General features: G+C 40.9%; 1 protein-coding gene across 3 annotated transcripts in view; it reads left to right on the top strand.

Moving 5' to 3' along the window:
- Positions 1-20,138, top strand: part of ncor2 (nuclear receptor corepressor 2) — a 111,023-nt gene that overhangs the window by 74,207 nt on the left and 16,678 nt on the right. For 2 of the 3 annotated variants that reach the window (XM_023343094.1, XM_023343096.1), the window contains exons 18-27: positions 4,118-4,260; positions 4,356-4,494; positions 7,018-7,429; positions 11,533-11,650; positions 12,099-12,351; positions 15,135-15,299; positions 15,376-15,512; positions 16,131-16,227; positions 16,342-16,449; positions 17,179-17,270. In XM_023343094.1, the coding sequence (XP_023198862.1) occupies positions 4,118-4,260; positions 4,356-4,494; positions 7,018-7,429; positions 11,533-11,650; positions 12,099-12,351; positions 15,135-15,299; positions 15,376-15,512; positions 16,131-16,227; positions 16,342-16,449; positions 17,179-17,270 (1,664 nt within the window). The remainder of the gene's footprint in view (positions 1-4,117; positions 4,261-4,355; positions 4,495-7,017; positions 7,430-11,532; positions 11,651-12,098; positions 12,352-15,134; positions 15,300-15,375; positions 15,513-16,130; positions 16,228-16,341; positions 16,450-17,178; positions 17,271-20,138) is intronic. The other variant, XM_023343095.1, reaches the window with a different exon arrangement.

Genomic DNA, 20,138 nt, shown 5'->3' on the forward strand with positions numbered 1-20,138 from the left:
CCCTCACTCTCTGTTGTTATAAACTGAAGAGGTCACATTCAAGATGAAAAGCAGGTCAGTCAGGAAAAATGTGAAAGCCTTTATGCTTTCTCATGGTATCAACATCAACTCCCCCCTCTCTCTCTCTCTCCTTCCTGTGTGCCCCTCTTACTCTCCACTTCTGTATCCTTTCCCTTTCTCCATTGTCTCTCTGGCTCCGTGGCTGGGCTCCCTCTCTATCTCTTTCCTCTCCCTCGCTGCTCTCTGTTTACTCTTAGACTGCCTGAATGTGTGTTTGTGTCTGTGTGCAAGAGTATTAACAAGAGAGACGGAGGGAGGGCGGGGGTGGCGGTAGCGGGGGAGTTCTAGCGAGTTTGTACTCACTCATGCGTTTGTCTGTTCTAGTGTGTGCGTGCGTGCCGGCGCGCCTGCTGGCAGAGCAAGGCAGGGGGCGGGACAGACCGACGGAAAGAGGGAGGGAGAGAAAAAAAAAAGATAGGAGAGATCAGATGAGGGAGAGAAAGGCTGAGCATAGAGCGCCGCCCCACAGTCCCACTTTCCTGTGGAAGTCTTCTCAGACGACCGCCATTGGGGGAAGAGACGCAGCACAGCAGAGCAGCACTCACCGGAGCGCTGGGACGACATTAGCGGGAGGAAAAAGGAGAGTAAGAGAGAGAGAGAGAAGAGCATGTGCCATTTCGGAGCATGTCAACTTGACACCGGCTCAAGTTTCCAGCCAGCTGGCAGGAAGAGCGCAGCTACCGACCTGTTTTCATCTCCTCTGCTCTGGATCGGAAGGCCCAGCCCCAGAAGAGCCTCTCAGCCGGGGCTCTAGAGAGACCACAGCGTCCGACAGAGCTGCTCTGCCGCTGGGCCGCAAAATCCACAACTGAGGCAAGGGACAGGGCATGTGACAGACAGGAACAACAACTTTCTGGCCGCACCAGGTGTTGATTGGACTTTTTCAGGGAGGAGCTACTGGAAGTCGAGTGTTGTGATTGGGTGTGAAGTCACCACCTGTTTCAGCATGGCTGCCGCCTATTGGATGTTTGTGCCATGTGTGCTCCTGCGGCAGCTAAGTTTCTGAGTCAGCCAGAGCTGATTTGTATTGTGTGCTGGCTTATGATTAAATCAACAGTGTGCTGCTAGGGTGTCGAGACAAAGTGACCTTTTGCTTTCTGTAAATGAACTTTGCTTACTGTTTTAGCTTTAATTCATGCTTCTGCAAAGAGTTTGTCTCACTTGTTTAAATATGCATATTTGGTGGCTAATGGTGCCTTTGAGCATGTTGGGTAACAAGGTACTTTTAGGGAAAAGGAATCCCCCTGCTATATATATATATATATATATATATATATATATATATATATATATATATATTGTGGGACGACTGTAAAAGGTTAATGTGTGTTTGTCACATGTCTTGGTCCCCATTGAGAGAGTTCGAGCAACTGGTTTGACTTCTCTTCTTTACTAAAAAGGCTTTTCTACTTCAAACTGGAACATTGTACGTGGTTGTTGATTTTTTATTTTTTTTAATGAACTTTTATAGGAAAATTGACAGTAAACACTCAGATGATATCTAATGCCCCTGCAGACAGAATAGAAAAAAAATTCAGTTTTGTGTGGAGATGCACCGATAAGAATCCAGCAGCCGCTTTCCGATCTCTAGCTTTTGTGATACCTATGTTGCTTGACACTCTACTTAAAAAGTATATCGTAATATGATACATGAACATCATTCAAAATATTGTGTTCTAGACTCCCTGACATACAGTAAGTAGTTTTTTTTATTTATGTAATTATTTGCATTGGGAGCAGTGGCTCTTAAATAGGGTTGTTCTTAATTAAAACACAAAATACTTAGAGTTGATATTTAAAACTGATCTTGAGAGGGCCTGTCCTCCAACTTTTAGATGCATCCCTGATCCAACACACCTGAATAGCCTCTACAGATCTTGGCGAGATACTGAAAAGCTATTGATTTAAGGTGTGTTTGAGCATTGATGCATATAAATGTTGCAAGACGGTACCTCTTAAGAGCTGGAGTTGATAATATAGATCCTTGTTTTAACTCTGAGACATCCAAATGGTAGCCAACTTTTTTGAATCTAGAGGGGCTCCATGGCAAAGTTTCAATGCTTGCAAAAGTATTGAAACTAGCTACCTTGCAATAGAAAGACTTCCTGTTATCTTTTAAATGTATAAAATGCAGATTTGTTTTCTACATTCCTCTGATTTAATTTGTGAACTTGGCACTAAAAATATCCTGCTTCGATTCTTCTTTACTCAGTAACGGTGTCAACACTGAAGAGCTTTACAGTCAGTGCAACCTGTAAGAGCTTGGTTAGACTTCAGGTTATTTCATCCCTTTGCTAATTTGCGTATCCATTTTGTACCTACATAATACAATTTCATAATAGTAGTAAACTCATTCGTACTCAAATTATTAAGTCATCACTTATACGATTATTTTACTTTTGTAGGAAAGTATTTTCAACTCTTGAAGTAAATGGTAAAGATACAAAATTCTCGCAGTTCAATTTATGGCTGTGCAATATATCAGCATCAACATTGGTATTGGCCGATTTGTTCACTCGTGATAGTGACGCAGTGCAGGATTGTGGGAGATTTTATATGAAGCAGAAAACACTTTCACAGTGTTGAAGGTGTAGGGGAATATACAGTATATAATATTGGTCAAAATTGGTTATTGGCCATAACAGCAGTATTAATATCGGATATCAAAATGGGTCCAAATTGACATATATGTGTATCCCTAATTCAGTTTGTTTTACTTTGTTCCTATTTTCTTTGGCTCTGAACCGTGTCTGAACCAGTTTACTCATCAGATTTGACTTAGATTGGGACTCCAAAATAGGTTTACATGACTTCCTGCTGTTGGAAATTATTTATTGGAATGTCATAAGCATTAACTTTCAGAATATAGAAAGCTACTCTTAAGCCTTGGTTGTCAACCCGAAATAGCCTGAGTTTAAATGTTATCGAGTTTTTGGCTGGCCGGTGAATTGCTAAACCGATCGGCAACCGATTTTTCAGTGCATCTCTAGTTGTAGATACACTTTGGAACAAAAATTTACCAACAAGCTTCTTTGCGGAAATTCTAAGCAAACAATAGTCCATCTCTTAAGCCAGCTGTTAGTAATAATCTTAGTGCTGATTAGTTTGAGGGAGCTTCAGCGTCTGTGACAGATTGACGAAGTGAAATGACAGGGCTGTAAACAGCTGTCCTTCCCTCTCCTGCAGCTTCCTCTAGCCTTACCGGCTCCATTAAGCGATGAGATGCAAAGACCTCTGAACCCATGTCCAAGGTTATCCCAAGATGTGCTGGCTGCGTGCCTGTTAATAACACCCCCCCCGCCGCCGCCGCCGCCTCCTCCCTCACACCGCCCCCAACAACCTTTCAAGAATCCTGTCCTGTTGCCAAGACCTGTCAGGCTGGCACAGGAAGCAAGTGGGTGGTGTAAACTAAGCCTCTTACAACACACACAGTTAATGAGCTGCCTTTGGCTAACTGCAGACTCTAAAAGGGAGGGCCACTGGAGCAAATTCTACACGGTCTTTCTCACTGGGACTTACACGCTGCGACTGCTTGCTGTAGCTCCTTTTTAGCATGTATACTCTCTGATTGTTTACGTGTGCGCGTAAGGGAGTTTGTGTGTTTCCTGACAGGTTGATCCATCACAGCTCAAGCCCAGCGGGTGCCTGTTGACTCTTGTGTAAGACACAATCATGTGCTTGACTGGGTAAAGGACTTGGGTTTCTTGGAATTGGGTCACATCAAAGTCAGCTAGAAATATGACACAAAGTGACCCCAGTGGGGAGAGTTGCTGGTGTGGTTGATGGTCCACCTACCACATTACGCCCTAATCGTTTAGTCCTTGTGGATGCAGACTACTATGTTTAGAAAGTTTAAGCCATCTGGACTTAAAACTGATGATAGATCAGACCCAAAACTAGCCTACTGTGTGATGCATTTGTGCTTCTTAAGGGATGGTTTTGCCTCCTCATAGAGAGAATCGCCTTTCTCTTGTCTACTGTTGCAGATTTTTAGCTGGTAATGCTAACTACAAAGTCCCTTCTCTAATCTCGTCATCTGTCCACTTGTTGGTTCCAGGCCTTCTCCAGTATGGTAGGAATTGGTCCGCCATCTCCAAGATGGTGGGATCGAAAACCGTGTCGCAGTGCAAAAACTTCTACTTCAATTACAAGAAGAGGCAGAAACTGGATGAGATTCTGCAGCAGCATAAAATGAAATCGGTAAGGAAGCCATACCTGCTTCACATAATGCTGATGTTTGTACTTTGACTGTGTCTCTGGGGTTGCATGTGAAGCGTGTTCTTGTTTCAACCCAGGAGAAGGAGCGAAAGGCCCGTCGGAGGGGGAAAGCCTCGCAGAACGAAGAGACGAGTGCTACGTATCCTGCAGAGGAGGAGGAGATCGAGGGTTCAGGAGCCAGCTGCAACGAAGAGGAAGCGCCTGAAGATGGAGAAGGTACATCATTCCTAGAAACATCATGCAATTGGGGGAAAAACATTCAAGATCCCTCCCAAAACTTTCTTTTGATTGGGAGTATGAATAAGTATAGTTGAGTTGTCACAAGACTGAAGTTTAATACTCGATAATGTGATTAATTACAATATGTCAGTATTGTAAGTTTCAACAGTAGGGGACAATTCAGTCCTCATTTAAACAAACATACATTTCTCTTGAGTTTTGCAAAGTGGTAGAAGAGATAACAGTATAATTCTTTATATCTTATGTGCCTTTGATTCAATCATACTTTTATCTTGTCTTAGTAGTGTTCTGCTCTGTGCTTCCATTTGCCTGTCAGTTTGCTGTTGATGCGAATAAATTTCACAAAAAGGATCACTCTACGCTAAAACAAATTGTATTCAAAACAAACATGGATCTGGTGCATGCAAATCATATTTTTGTTTATAGTGTAAGCAAGAATTTGGTCCATGCGACTCTGTTCAGCAGTAGGCGCTGTGCAATCCTTGTCTTTCTGGTAATTTTTCAGAATATTTTCTACAGTGATTAAGTGCTGCTGCAGGTTTGGTTGCTACGGGTTTCTACTTTTTTCTGCTCTAATTGTCAGCTTCAGTCTGGCTCAAACATAACCTGTGTTATTATTATCCACATTAGCCTCCAATGCCTTTACAACTAAATGGAGGAGTAATGGACAGGGGCACACTGGTTTGTTTTGTTGCTACAGTATTTAGTAGCGGACTGAGCCGCCTGCTTTCCTGTATTAATTTGTACCGCAGTAGAACGGAGAGTGGCGTGGTTCAGAACTTTGACACTGGGAGACGCATCTTGACAGAACACAATCATTGGGTTGTCTGTGTCCGTGCAGCTAATATTTAAATAGTTAGCTTTAGCTTATGTCCTCCAGAAGGTTTACTACTTCAGTGTTGAAGGTTTACTACTTCACGGTTGCAGATACAGGAGTTTCGCTGACCTTTTTATGTTGCTCTCAACATTTGTGTCGTAGTGTTAGCTAGCATGTGGCATCCTTCAGCCTTTTCTTTTTCCCTTTCCGTTGGTCTCATAGGGGAAGTTTAACCGAACAATGCTGCTGCTGTTAGCTTGTTGGCTAAGGAGAATTGCATATGGTTTCTTTTTGATGTAAATTAGTATTTTTCAAGAATTACATTTTTTGTTGCTATTGTAACAAAACCTAAAATGTTACCATAAATTAAAGACCCTCAGTCAAAACAGACATCCTTGCAGCACAAAAGGAATAGGCAGAATTCAGCTTAGTCATCAATTTTTGCCCTTATATTTTGCACAGGAGATTTGTTTTGTATTTTTTACAAAGGCAGTGACAATTGCCAGGGGTATTTCAGAATAAATGGTGTCATTGACATGAATGATTTTGGCCTGTGTGGGCACTCTTCTGATAATGCGCCAATGCCACAGCTAATTTTTTTATTTAGTGCTTTTAGCTAACTTTGAAAACATTTAGTGCACTTAGTTTCCCCTAAATTAATTTTTACATATAAATTCTAAAGCTGTAATTTAGTTGATTGTGTTGCAAAGTTTTTGTTGAGTAAAGTTCGACAGTTGTGTTGAAGTTTTGGTCATCGACTGTTATGGTTTCTTCAAGTAGTTAGATGTTAATCATTTTATTTTGAAGGAGGTGAAGGGTTAGCAGTTTGGTTTCCTCTCCCCACAGTTAGTTTCTCTTTTTTCCCCCCCAATAACTTTATTCATACATACTGTAACAAAATAACATATGGACTTTGGAAAACAAGATATAAACATAAATACAATATCTAAGGGCTTTATAGAGCATGAAATTCATATAATCAAACATATAATGTCAAATTAAAATGGTATTTAAGGATTATGATCTTTCAAGGGTAGCTATAAATTGAGTTAAAGTTTGTGCTTCAGCATTAGCTTCCGTTAAATTTCATTTGGATGTAGCACTTTAGCGTTAGCAGAGCTAATGCTTATGATGAGTGCTTCAGGGTTAGCGCAACTAACATTTTAGTTAGCGATGCCCAACAATGGTACATCAGTCAGCATGAACATTAGTTTTATAAACTGTCAGGTGTTGGCTTATAATCTGCATTTCTGTGGAAATAAAACCAGCAAAATTGCAGAAAAACTTTAAGCTAAACGTGTTCATGACATCAGAGGCGTGTGAATTGTTAACTGTGTAGAACTTACCTGCTAAACTTACTGAGCACAAATGTGTGACTAATCAGTTTCAGCAGCTACAACAGTAGAAAGCAAATCCAGTTGTTCATAGAAACATGCTGGATGTGCTGTATTTCCACAGCAAAGTGGTGAATCCTCAGGAGATTGCATCCATCGCCACAATTGGTTTAATGTTCCCCCCTTATTGTACCCTGAAACCTGATTAGTCAGAAGACTGGCATTGTGAAGAATCTGGTCTAGCAGATGGAGATGGGGGGAGGATGGAAGAGAAAAGGGTTAGAGGGACATAAAATGATTTACAGTATAAATCCTAATCTGTTCATCTTTTTGTCCACTCTCTCCCAGGTGGAGCAAACAACAGCTCGGACACAGAGAGCCTGCCTTCGCCGCACTCCTCGGAGGACAGCAAGGCTAAAGAGGAAGGGACCAGCAGGCTGAGGGGCAATTCCAACACCGAGGACAGGAAGAATGACCAGGCAGGCGACGAGAAGCCTCCTGTCAAGGAGGAGGCAGAGTCAACCATCAAGCAGGAGATAAAGACTGAAACAGGGGATCCCAACAAGGAACAGCCACAGCCCGTACCGCCCAATGATGCCACGGATAAAAAACCTCCAAGAGTTGAGAAGGAGGAAGTCAAAACCTCCAAGAGCTCCAAGAAGGAGCACCTGACCAAAGCAGGTCTACATGGGGACAGTGACTCTAGTGCCACTTGTAGCGCTGATGAGGTGGAGGAGACGGATAATACAGATAAGAAAAGGTGAGATTTAGAAAGCTTAATTATACAACCTTATAAATTCTTTCCTCGTTTATTATTTTAATCAAAGGGCAGCTGATTTTGAAGTATCTTCCTGGGTGTCCTACATCTCCGGTCTACCACAGCAAACACTAGAAAACAAAGCAGTGAGGGTTTTGAAGTGGTATTAGTTGCCTAGCTACACTGTACGGCAGGGGAGCCATATTTGTCCAGCCACTTGTGTGTGTGCCACAGGTTGCTCCTTCCTATCAACCGTGGATTTTATTTCCACTTTGAATGAATGTAAAAAAAAATATATATATATATACACACCGTGAATATATGGTGTGTGTGTGAGTGAGTCTGTGAATGAGGCCAGAACAAATGGGTGTCAAAGTTCGTGGGAGGAATGATTAGTCCTGTCAGCGCAGTGTTTGTTCAATTTTTTTTTTCCATGACAGCAGACTGCGTGTACTGGCAGAGCTGAGGGAAATGTTGCCCTCTCTGCCAAAGCAAACAATAGGAGGGAGGGAGTGTGTGTGTGTGTGTGTGTGTGTGTGTGTGTGTGTGTGTGTGTGTGTGTGTGTGTGTGTGTGTGTGTGTGTGTGTGTGTGCGCCTTAGTAATCTTGTGCTGTGTGCTTAAAAGTGTGTCATTAAATCAGTTTGTTGTGTTCAGATGTTTGTGGATGTGTCATACACTTTAGATCTTTACCATACGTTACTTACTGCTGGTGCGATAAGATCAATAATATCGCTGCTTAAGAAAGGCTCAGTAGAGTTTTACTATATAACAAATGCTTACAATGCAAAAAGCTGCTATGATCAGTTTATTGACGTGGACCAAATTGTAGCTGGCTTCCCAATAATCTCTGTATTCATTTGCACACTCAGAAAAATCGCTTGGAAGTCAGAATTTCTCTTCTGGCTTCGGTGAAATGGAATAAGCTTGCCTTTTGGTTGAGAAATAGCAGTAATAATCCATTTATTTCCCCACACATTCAAGGATCCGTGTTTTTCTGGCAGAGTATGGAGTGCAGTTTTCTTTGAGGTTTCTTCTTGATTTTGCTCATCTCAATTTTCGAGATGCTTCCATGCTCATTGGGTCTTTGTCCAATCCCAATTTTCTGAATTCAGATGTCTGCTGGTTTTTGATCCATAAATCCTTCACTTGAACATTAAGGGAGCATTCACACCAGCCCTGTTTAGTCCGCTTTAGTCAAACTCTAGTTCATTTGCCTGGAAAAGCAGGAAGCGAACTGCAGCGCAGGGCATTCTTGGTAAATTCAACCAAAACAAATACGAGTGTTCAGCGCTAGTGGGAGAAACGACTCGTGGTCTTTTACCAAAGATGAGAGAAATCCTACAACCACTACTCCAATTTTGTTTGCATTGAAGAAGGAAGTTGTTCTCGGTGTGGCGCCTCTACAGGCGAGAGGGTAACAGGTTTTTGTAAAGATTTGGTTTGTTTGACAAAGTGCAAACTACACCAGCTGAAAGTGTAACAAATGTTGCAATTTTTGTCCCCAATCGAACTGAGTTTATCGGACAATGTGGTTTGAAAATACCCTTAGTGTCGTTTAAGCCATTGTGTTGTCAGAAGTAATATGAATAAACTGCACAGTCACTGTCTGCTATTCTGCTACAACTTGTGCCTTTTGGAGGCTTGGGGTTTCAGATTGTAATGGTGGTTTTAAGATAAGTTTCTGCTGTTGACTTTGTGGTTTTGTTGAGGAAAATTATGGTAAAATACTCTGATAGGTTGTTGCAGACAGTAGAAATGATTGCCAGCTCTGCAAATTTACCAGTCTCTACTGTGAATGGTCATTCATCATTTATAGGCAGAGGCCATGTCACACCATGTGTAAATTTAACGGCTCAATGCAAAATGATGAGTCAAAATCGGATTGGCTTTGCATATTTTTTGACTGTTTCTAATATTTCTTTATCAGTTAGTGTGAGCAGCACGGCTAGCATTGTTGCATGTGACCGCTTTTTGTAAAACGTCCAAGATTGTAAATATTTTCTAGCTCGGGTCAAACTTTTCCAACATTTCTAAATCCCACGTTTTCATGAAGCATAATGGTTAAGAGCTCATAAAACCCAGCAGCTTTGTTTAATCGATTTACCCTTTCTAGTATTTACTGAGTACACCAGTAAACATTACACCAAGTGTTGTTGCCTGGAGTTTTCTCCTAAATACTCATTACTGCAACAATCCGACAATTTTCACCACCATTTATGTTTGTTCAAAAATAAATAACAAATAGTGCAATTGTATTTTCTCCCTCAGCACTAAAATATCTCTCAAAGAAGGCCATGATGAACATCCTGACGGCTTGAACAGCAAACTCCCATGTCAAGCTTTGCTTGTATGTTTAAGCTTTAAGTAATCAGGCAAATCTGACCAACATGTAGCACCAATTCACAACGCATGTCGTTTTTACAAAAAATGTCAATTAAACTGTATCATACTGTTTCAGAATCAAGTAAATACATTCCGATTGATTTCTTCAGATTTAAGAAAACGTTTCTAAAACTCGGCTGATTGCATCGAGTCAATGACTTGCATCACTCACTACTCGTAGATGAGCATCTAACGACAGCGGCCATTCGATTGCAATGAGTCGTTATCTTTGTAGCAATCCCTCAAAATGAACTTGCATGTAGCGACAGCGGAAAGAAAAACTCCCGTTTAGCAGGAAGAAGGATCAACTCGACGGAGCAAACACTACAAACAAAAGAAGAAACGGAAGCACTGATCCAGCAGTTCTTTCTATGTTGGAGAAAAATAAAAACTTAAGGGCAATAGGCTCTCCTTTAGAAACACAGACAAGCAGATGAGATCCGAGTCAGTTTTCAGGACGAGAGAGCGCATACAGTTAATTGCAGCGAAACCTCAACCAATGACTGACACGTGCCTGCTGTTGATGCCCAATTTCAATTTTTATTTTTGCTGGAATCCGATTTTTTTTTTATTTACTTTATTTTTTGCATGGTTGATCATACGAATTAAATGCGACCACAATCAGACTTCTGTGTGAACCCTTTACAACCTCTTAGCGACACGCCTGCACTGAAGAGGAACGTAGACGTCACACAGCAGCGCACTGTTTACGGAAGTAATAATGGATGCCACCGTCTATGGACCTATTTTACTTTTTTTAGCAAGGGGAGCTGACGGTTTTGTGACGAGATCAAAACAAGACGCTAGGAAGCTAAGAAAAAAGAAAGCTAAGTTGACACTGCTCACTGCAGCCATTGTTTACATTTGGATTTACCTAATCTGACTTCTGGTGTAGAATAATAATGCATGTTGCGTCTTTGACAAACAAAGTCAGACTGCAGATACTTTTAAAATTATTGGACACATATCTGATTTGGTTCTACGCATTGAACTAAATGTGATTTCTATTTTATTTTATTTTTTTGTGAAAAGCTCGGGATTTGCCCACTGTGAACACACAGGGTTAAACATCTCTAACCTTTATTTAATTTTTTTTCTTGTTTTGCTCAGCTCAAAACAAGCACATTCAAGAACATGTTGTCAGTGGATGTGCTTCAATTTTATGTATTTATTGAACAGTCAGATTTTTATTTTTTTAAGCATTTTGCTTACTGAATGCCAACGAAAGGAAAATTGTCCCATTTCTATTGCTGGCTAATTAATTGGTGTGTTGCTATTATTTCCTTTTCTTGTCTGTGCGTTCCTCAGTTGCCGACATATTATTGTGCCGGGTCTAATAACCATTCCACACTGTTGTGTTCTCAGCTTGTATAAATGAGAGTAGTCGGGATGTTTCGCGGACACAAGCGTCAACACATCCTCCAGGTTATCTAACTTGCAAAGTTAACAGTCTTCCAAGAAACAAGTTTTGACCTCTGAGTTAAATCCATTTAATACCGGCCTACTTCAGTGTATCTTTAGACTTTATTGGTCTTTGAGCTTCAGAAGCTCTTCAATTGGTCGAACTCTATACTCTTAATTCAGTTGCAGATATTTAAAACGAGCAGAACTAGGCACTTATTTGTAAATGATGGCGCTCGTCATCTGTTTGCAAGCCCAGTAAACAGGAAACGTTGCATCCCCCATCGGCCTCTTAATACTTTCTGTCTGTGTGTTTTACAGGATGACGTCTCCACGCCCCAGCCTGCTGAACTTCTCCCACGACGGGGTCATATCATCTCTGCAGAAGCCCATGGACCTGAAGCAGCTCAAACAGAGGGCTGCAGCTATACCACCTATTGTGAGTTGTTCTGCAGGGTCTTGTACTCGTATTTTTTTCTTCTTCAATTAATAGGTTAATGACTGTAGAAAATCTCAGACTTTACGACTAATAAAGTCTTAGACGCAGATTGTGTCCTGTACCTAAAAACAGCTCCGTTTATCTCTGCAGCCATATCTGCGCTGTCCCCATTTCTCAACTTGCAGAATCAAGTGGTACAGCAGGTGAAATGGTGAAGTCATATTTGTTTAAGATAAGGCAGCCAGATGGACGATGATGGGATAGATTGCTTTGTGGGGCAGAAACGAGATGCCAGGGATTAGTGAAACTTTAGCTCGCCAAGAAATAAGAGATGAGTTTTTGCTATCACGTTGATCAGATACTGTAAGCAGCCCAGCCATATGTCGGTGCTTGGGAGGAGATGGCGCTTGTATGTAACCGTCTTATTTCTGTGTTCTCTCGTGTGAAGATGCCAGAGGCCTCTGTGCAGGGCACTCCGCGGAGTGGGAAAGCAGTGCAGCCCCCCCACGCCTTGGCTCTGTACCAGGAGCAGATCACCATGGCTCACGGAGAGTCCTCTCAGGAAGTCAAACAGCAGCAGCCTTCTGGCCAAGCAGGCAAACCACAGCCTTACGCCCCTCAGGCAGACAGAGAGCGAGAGGGTCTTCTGACCAGCAGCCCCCGAGTTCGCCCTCGAAGCCCCTCCACCAGCGAAAAAGACGGTATGCACCTCGGAACGTTTGTTTTTGCTCTGTGTGAAATGTAGGCTCACTTGCACGAGCCCACAAACATATTTGTTAGGATTTTTCCCTGATTTCTCTCTGTATTAGTCATGGACTGGTATGGGATTTTTATAGCATGGCAAGTTTGAGTGAAAACAACACCATAGGATCATAAAAGTCAAGAAAACCAAAATACGTCACACAATCTAATTATGCCTATTTCAACCAGAAAAGCAACACTTATTCCCTTGGCTGCTAAAATAATGAGCTTATAACAATGTTATTCATATTTATTTATCCTTCTCTTAATGTTGATATAATAAAGAATGTTTGAATACATTTATTTGTTAATGGATTTATATTTCTTTTTCCCATTCTGGGACAAAAGAGGCCAAGCTGATTTTAGCTGATCAGTTAGTTGGGCTATCTGCTCCCATAGCTAGCCTGCTGTTCTCAACTTGCTAGCTCTTACCTCGATGAAGGTGACGGTTTGGACTCTCTGGGTTTCCATGCCTTGACCATTGGGATTTGTAAATGGCATTTGCAGTGATGAGACGCCATTAAAATGTTTAACTTGGGTTAATTGCATTGTATGTGATTAATTAATTTCATTTTCTATACATCGACAAAATAAGCAACATTTTCAATTCAGAATCCCCATTTGTTGCTAAATTATTGACTAAGTAGACATACGAGTTCAACAACAAAGACATTTGTTTTTGTTATGACCTGTTCAGACTGGTGCCAAATGCTTATACCCATTTGGTTTTCATGTGTTTTAGGAAGCCCTCATCGTTTGCATAAAACATTCTAATGCTTTACAATATATATAAAATATCAAAAATTTATGTGTTACAGTCCTGGCCATAATCATTTATTATTTTATTTATTTATTTTTTTGTTTAGTGTTTTTGTTGGGAATGTGTAGGAGCCTTATCAAGTTGAAAAAGTATGACAGACAATTTCCACATTGTTGATATTGGTAACTTTTAGACCTTAGTGTTCCTCCTTACAGCTAAATGCTCAAAGCCTAGTCTGCATGACCTGCTACACTCAGGTATCCATACATTTATTTATAGAGGCACACATTTATAAATATGCTGAATAAAAGAAAAAAACTGGGCACATTAAAATCCTGCTCGACATGCAGCTCTAGTAGCATTTGATCTACTTTTATTAAGTAGGTCTGTTCTAGAGGCTCTGACCTTGAGTCTGTTCTCCACTGTTTAGGGTCTTTAACTGTTTCTGGGACACTCCTGGACAGGGGGTCTGATGAACGATGTGGTGCTGCTACTGACCCAGAAGGGAATATAGTTCAGCAAGCTTACAGTAAGGCTTGTATGTGATTCTGTGGAAGATTAGTTCAGATAAATGAAGGCATTTTCTACTCAATCATTCAAATGTTGACTCAAAGTTATTGCTTGTTTTCTTTTTTTTGGAATCTCAGGACAGAAAATGGCAACAAAGCTTCTAATTTCACACACACAGTTAGATGGTGAAGTGTTGCTGCATTCACATTTAAATAGTGGTTAGTACTAGACATGGGCAGTAATCGGCACCAAGGTTTGGAAAGTTCAGCCGTTCATACCTTTAATGTTTTCTGTCATCCTTCTCTTGCAGTTTCAAGTCATTTTCATAAAATTCCAGAGAAAATGCTGGAGTGACTGGGATTTCTCTAGCTAACTGAATTATAGGGGAACACAGCCATTTTCCAACCTGACAGTCAACTGGCTGAAAAGACGGATCCCGCACCTTTTTTTTTCTTTTTTTTTTGCTTTCAGGCATAATAAATTTGGTTTCCTGTTAATATTTCTGGTTGAAAGAAAAGCACAGTTATTGTGTGGAAACTAAATAAATGCCACTCGTTACTAATACTGCTTTAAAAAAATACAGTCAATTATTTAGGAGCAACACATCTGCTTGGTAGCTAATAGTGTGCTCTCTAAGGTTGTCAGCAACGACACAAACGTTTTCTGAAGTCTGATTTTGACTGGAAAAAGTTTTAGTGGATTTATTAGCTCTTCAGGTTTCATTTTAATTCGGTAAATATATTTCAAACAGCATTTCTGTGTGTTTTTAACTTATAAAATGAAGAGAAATATGTAGCTATCAGCCTGCATGTATTTCAAATCCTTTAAAATTTGCAACTCGAACACACCCAATCTGCAACATTTTTAAGACCGTATGACTGCAAGCTCCATCTGCTGTTCAGCTGTAAATAACATCAATTAGACCATGTTGTACATTTTGTTTTGAGGTTTTAATGACACAATTCTGTGAAATTGTCTGATTTTAACTCATGTCACATGAATCTCATACCAGCTCATGCCTAAACATTATGTGGTGAATGCAGTTTGTGCAGATACGTTTGCATGCAACAGAAAAATGCAAAGAAGTTGCAGTGCTGCACTTTCCCTTCAAAGGCTTTTTAGCCGGTCAGATCCACCCACTGCGCCTGTCATGACACCTGGATGTGTTTTTTCTAAAACGTTTTAGATCAAGGTTTTGGTTGTAGCGTTTTTATTTATTCATTTTTTCTGTGTGCACGTCTGCTAATTGAGAGGTGAGGCATTGTGGGAATGAAGTGGCATCAAGGGTTGTTACCTTTATCAGTGGCAAAGATTTAAGTTCATTATATAAACAAAAGAAACTCCTCAGAGCAGCAGCAGTAGTTCACATGTGCAGTGTGACAGTTTAGCAGCATAAATGGCCTCTTAGACTAGATGTAGTCCAGTTTCCTGTTTTATTTTGGTGCTGACTCCCTCCATGTGATGATGTTTTAGAAAAGTCCAGAGCCTTCTCTCCACACGGCGACACCAAGAAGCAGGCCCTGGGTCCGGACGACCTCAGGACCTCGAACCTGGGTCGCCCGGTTCTCTCGCCGTATCCCATGGCCCCGCGGGACATGGCCAAGATCAGTCACGACCAACACCTGCTCCACTTCAACCGTGAGGAATCTTCTCCGTCTGCTTCTGCTGCTCTGCTTCACTAGTAGAGGATAACTTTAATCTTTTTGTCTTCCAGCGTTCCCACAGGTAGGCCTCCCCTCGCTTGCTGGTCTGCCACAGGATAGTGTGCGGTTAGCGGCGGTGAGACCCCTCTCCATGCCCGACCCGCCACCGCTCATTTCCTCTAACAAGCCTGGAGGCTCCATCACGCAGGTATGTCACCACGATGAACTAAGCACTTTTATAGTCGATTTGCAGAAACAAATACGGTGTATATTCAATTTTGATGTTTGAAGCAATTATTTTTTTGAAATATTGGTTAACATTTTTTAAAAGCAAGAACAGTGATGATGTAGTTGATAGGCCTGTCGCAACAAGCAATAAAATAAAACAAGCTCAATAATTTCCGTTTGCATGATTTTTCGTTTTTCTTGTCTCTCTCTTTCTACCAAAAACTTGTATGACAAAAGTCTTCAGTCTGATGCTTTGGTCTCAACTAGTCCTTTTATTCCACCAGAGATTTTATAATTCATTTTAATTGTTGTTTCTGTTTCGTCTATTTATCTTGGGTATTTTAAATATCTTCCAGCTCCACTGTTAAATGTTTATTAGAATTGAAAGGTTATTGATCTTTGAGAATGTTTTCTTGTTTTATTATGCCATTCCCATTATATCACTTGAAAATGGTCCGAAAACAACAATATTATCGTTTATCGCAATAACTTTTGGGACAATTTATCATCCAATTAAATTTGTTACCCTGACAGGTCTAGTAATTGGTATATTTTACCTAATGTGACCTAATGTGCGTTTGTGTGTGTGTGTGTTCAGGGTACGCCGGTGCAGTTGCATGGAGCGGCCCATGGGCTGGATCACTCAAAGATGCCTCCCGCACCAATGGGGTTGTCTTGGATGGAGAAGAAAGTTGGTGAGTAAAACAAAAACCGAATTCAATTGTGTTAATTTTTTTTTCTTTTTAAATAGTGTCACAAATTTTTCTATTTTTTGACATTGTGATCTGAATTTTCTCATCATTACGCAGCAGGTCCTTTCCCAGTGGTGAAGCAGGAGCAGTTGTCTCCTCACAGCTCCTCCCAGCCTGATAACTTATCAAACCCAGGGCCGCCACATGATAACTCCTCTGCTCGTGGTGGGTGCAAGTGCTTCCTCCCTTTATTATGTATTTGTAGACAACTGATTGGTCCTGGAGCTGTGCTTTTATACTTGTGGTTTTGTAGGAATAGCATCTGGAATAACATCTGGAAATTGTAGAAAAATACATGTTTTTGCTAGGAATGCACAATACATCAACGTTAGCATCAGAATCGGCCAGTGTTTGTCATTTTATAGCGTATCAGAATCGATTCAATAAGTGAAACTGAGCCGATATTAGAACAGATAGACATGTGATAGTGGTGCACTTAGTTTAGCTAACCAGCTAACTCTCTTCAGAGCTGCAGTCACCAGAAAAGCTTAAGCCTCACAGAGCACCCCTCCCCCGCCTTTCCTACTCGGCTCCTCCAGACTAGCGGCTGCAGCAATTAACAAACACCTGGACTAAACGCACATCTGCCGAGCTCATTATCCAAATTCCTTCTCAGTGCAACGTTCTTAAGAATGGTTGTAAATGGCACAATGTAGAGAGCAGGAACTTCTTAAAGAGACAGAGGCCAATTTCAAGTTGTCAAATTGATATATACAGCATTTAATAACAACTGAAGGTCTGCCTGTATAAATGCCTTAGTATACAAGGTCCTATTCGAGGAGGTTCTAACTGTACTTTCACAGTAAACATTTCATTAACCTTTTCAATTTATATTTTTTTCTAGAGAGTAAAAAAAAATGCCTTCAGCTGTTATAAAATCTTTCTCTTCTCCAGGCGTCCAAGGAGGTAGCATCACCAAAGGTCTTCCTGGGACCAGAATACACCCGGAGTCTGCGGTTTCCTACCGAGGCGGCTCCATCACACAGGTGAGCTCAGACCAGCAAGCCAGACTATTTAAGACTATTCATATGAAAGAGAGGAGTAATGTATAGCATATATATAATCCTACAGTAGTCGTAGTTTATTGTAAGGACACCACGGTGTTTTAGGCCTCACAGAAACGGTCTGAATAAGGGGCCTGCAACCTCCAGAGCCACAAGTGACACTTTGGTATTTCTACAGTGGCTCTTACAAAGTTTGGCAAAAAAATGAAAAAGAACCAGTTAATATTTTTAAAGTTAGGTATAACAACAAATGAAGGCTTTCAGCGGTTCTAAATTTTATTCCTGACACATTTCATTTGAATTTTTACAAAGAATGACAAAAAAAGCACTGGTAATATGTTTTTAGAGCATATTTTCTTGTTCTTAAGTTGGAAGGTATGCGCTTCTTTATGTACAGCTTTCTGTCCCACAGAAAAAGAAACGAAACATCCTTTTTTGCTAGGCTTTAATTATCTTTATCTTAATTCCTAAAATATATATGACAAGTTGTCTTTTTTTTTTCTTCCTGCAAAAATGTCTCTTTAGGTCTAAAGGATTATTGACGCCATTTCTAAAGCAACCAGTCTCACGGTTGCGCATTATAAATATTGTGCTGACTCAGTACAAGTTTGAGTTTCTTTTTTGTCCTGTGGCCGACTGTCCTCTTCCTCTTTTTGAAAACCTCCCAACATAATGTGAAATAGCGTTTAAAAATGAGAGCACCTGTTGCGCGCCGCACTTTATCCTGTTTGTTCTTTGACTCTGCAGTTCAGAGAGCCTTGCTGAGGTTAATGTGATTTACCCGAGACCTACAGCCGACGCCAATTGAAACCAACACTGTAAAACCGTGCTAAGGTTCACGCCACAGACAAGCTTGTACTCCACCCACATCCTCTGATCGTTTACACTACTTGTTAAAAAAACACACATACAAAAAAAATCCATTGCAGCTTTTGCCCTCTGTACACACAAGCTGCTGTCAAACATGAAGCGGCTTCTGCGCGTTTTCAACGTTTGCTCCTGTGATGCAAGAGGAACAAGAGTTGGTGAGAGGTCAAACGGCAAACCATGTGCGGCGGTGGCTGCTGCTGGATTTCCGCCGCACTGTGACATAACCGCAGCTCTGAATGGATCCGTAGCCGTGGCAACGGGTACACGCTGTGCCGCATCTGTTCCCTCTTTTATTTATCTGTGTACTTTAGATGCTGGCTAAACCTGGTCACTGATAGGCCCACTCTGGTGTTGCGTCCAACTGGCACTGGAGAGCAAACAAGCGCAGAGGAGGCCGTCATCTGCTAACGTTAAGGGCGAAAAAAAAAAAGTGAAAATGAAAATTTGTCCTCATGTTTAGCGCAGCTCTTGACGGATTAATAGGTGGATGCGCGTGTGTGTGTGTGTTTGAGGTTTTCTTGGAGAGCAGGTGAGGACTGCTTCTGTCATTACTACCTTGTAAACAGACATCCATCCCCTCTCCCCCCTCTTTTGGTAAACACTTCTTGGAAAAGCTGCAGCCAGCAGATTACAAGGCCTCTCCCAGTAACTGCTGTCTCTCCTTTTCACCATCCACTCATGCAATCATCTCTTGACCAATCAGTGCATGGAGAAATATGACTCATGCCGAGCACAAGTGATGTTATTCAAGGTTTAGTTTGACCATGAATGTTGTGTTCAGCTTTCAAGCCGCTTCACCTTTCCTTCGTTTAGAAGCTCTGAAGATTTGCTTCAGAGATTCGTGTTTATTTTTGTGTTTTGATTGAACACATTGTCTGGTTAAAACGATGTGTAAGATATTTGCTGCAGGCAGAAATGAACCTCCTATACTGATTGTTGTAGCAGCAGAGCTGTAGAAGCCTAAAACTGCTTAAACGTGATACATTTCTCATAGATGTGTGCAATATAGACTACTATGTTTAGCAACGTTTCTGAAGACAGCTCTATGTTGTCCAGAGCAGACCTCAGTGGAGTGCCAGGCTTCTTTATCAGATTGTTTGGCTTCTTCAAGTCAATGACTCTGATGGTGAGTTCCTTCCTGTATCCTGCCTGCGTTTTGCAAACACAGCTATTTTCCTTCAGCGCCTGCCTTTCGCATCAGGATGGCGTTCATCTAATTCCTCTTACTTTTAAAGCCCTTAAGCATCTCCAGTGATGCTTCCAGAGAAAAATCGTTTTCTGATCTCTGATTTTTCCCTTAAGATAAATGATTTTTATTAGATGAAGAGTCGTCACCATGTAACTGACAAAATCATTACGGAGCTGATATTTTAAATAGTCTTTAGTATCTTTTATAAGCTGTGTTTGGAATTAGCGCAGCTAGCATTGCTTAAACACTACGATGCAGGATTTTGTTAAAGTATGTAAATCCTTATCTGTAAGATTTCCAAAAATGTTGGTAGTTCTTCCAAATCACAAAACCACAAATGGATTCAGCTTGTGTACTGGTCAATAGGAGGATCCAAAAGAATTTACTAATGTAATGAAAACAAACATGAGATTATTTTAGCACTCTTTTATTCCTGCATGGCCAAATGTAAATATTATAACCAAACGGTTTTTATTAGGGTTGCACCAATTGCAGTTTTCTGACCGATTGCCGAGCTTTAAAATGCTTGACCTACCAATTCCGATTTTGACCAAAATCGGAATCTATTTTTGTGTATGAATAAAACGTCACTAAATAAATAATTGAATTTTTTTTTTAAATAAGACTTTGTCATTAAAGATTGGTACCATACAAAGAAACAAGTTGGGGAGTAATAAACCTAACTATTCATGGTCGCTTGTTGTTCGGTGGTTCCTTCTGCACCGGCATAACAACTAACCCTAATGAAAGTCATAGGTAGACTGCGGCTGCTGCTTTTTGCAGAGACGGCA

The sequence above is a fragment of the Xiphophorus maculatus genome, chromosome 12 (genome assembly GCF_002775205.1).
Source record: "Xiphophorus maculatus strain JP 163 A chromosome 12, X_maculatus-5.0-male, whole genome shotgun sequence".
NCBI classification, from domain to species: Eukaryota; Metazoa; Chordata; class Actinopteri; order Cyprinodontiformes; family Poeciliidae; genus Xiphophorus; species Xiphophorus maculatus.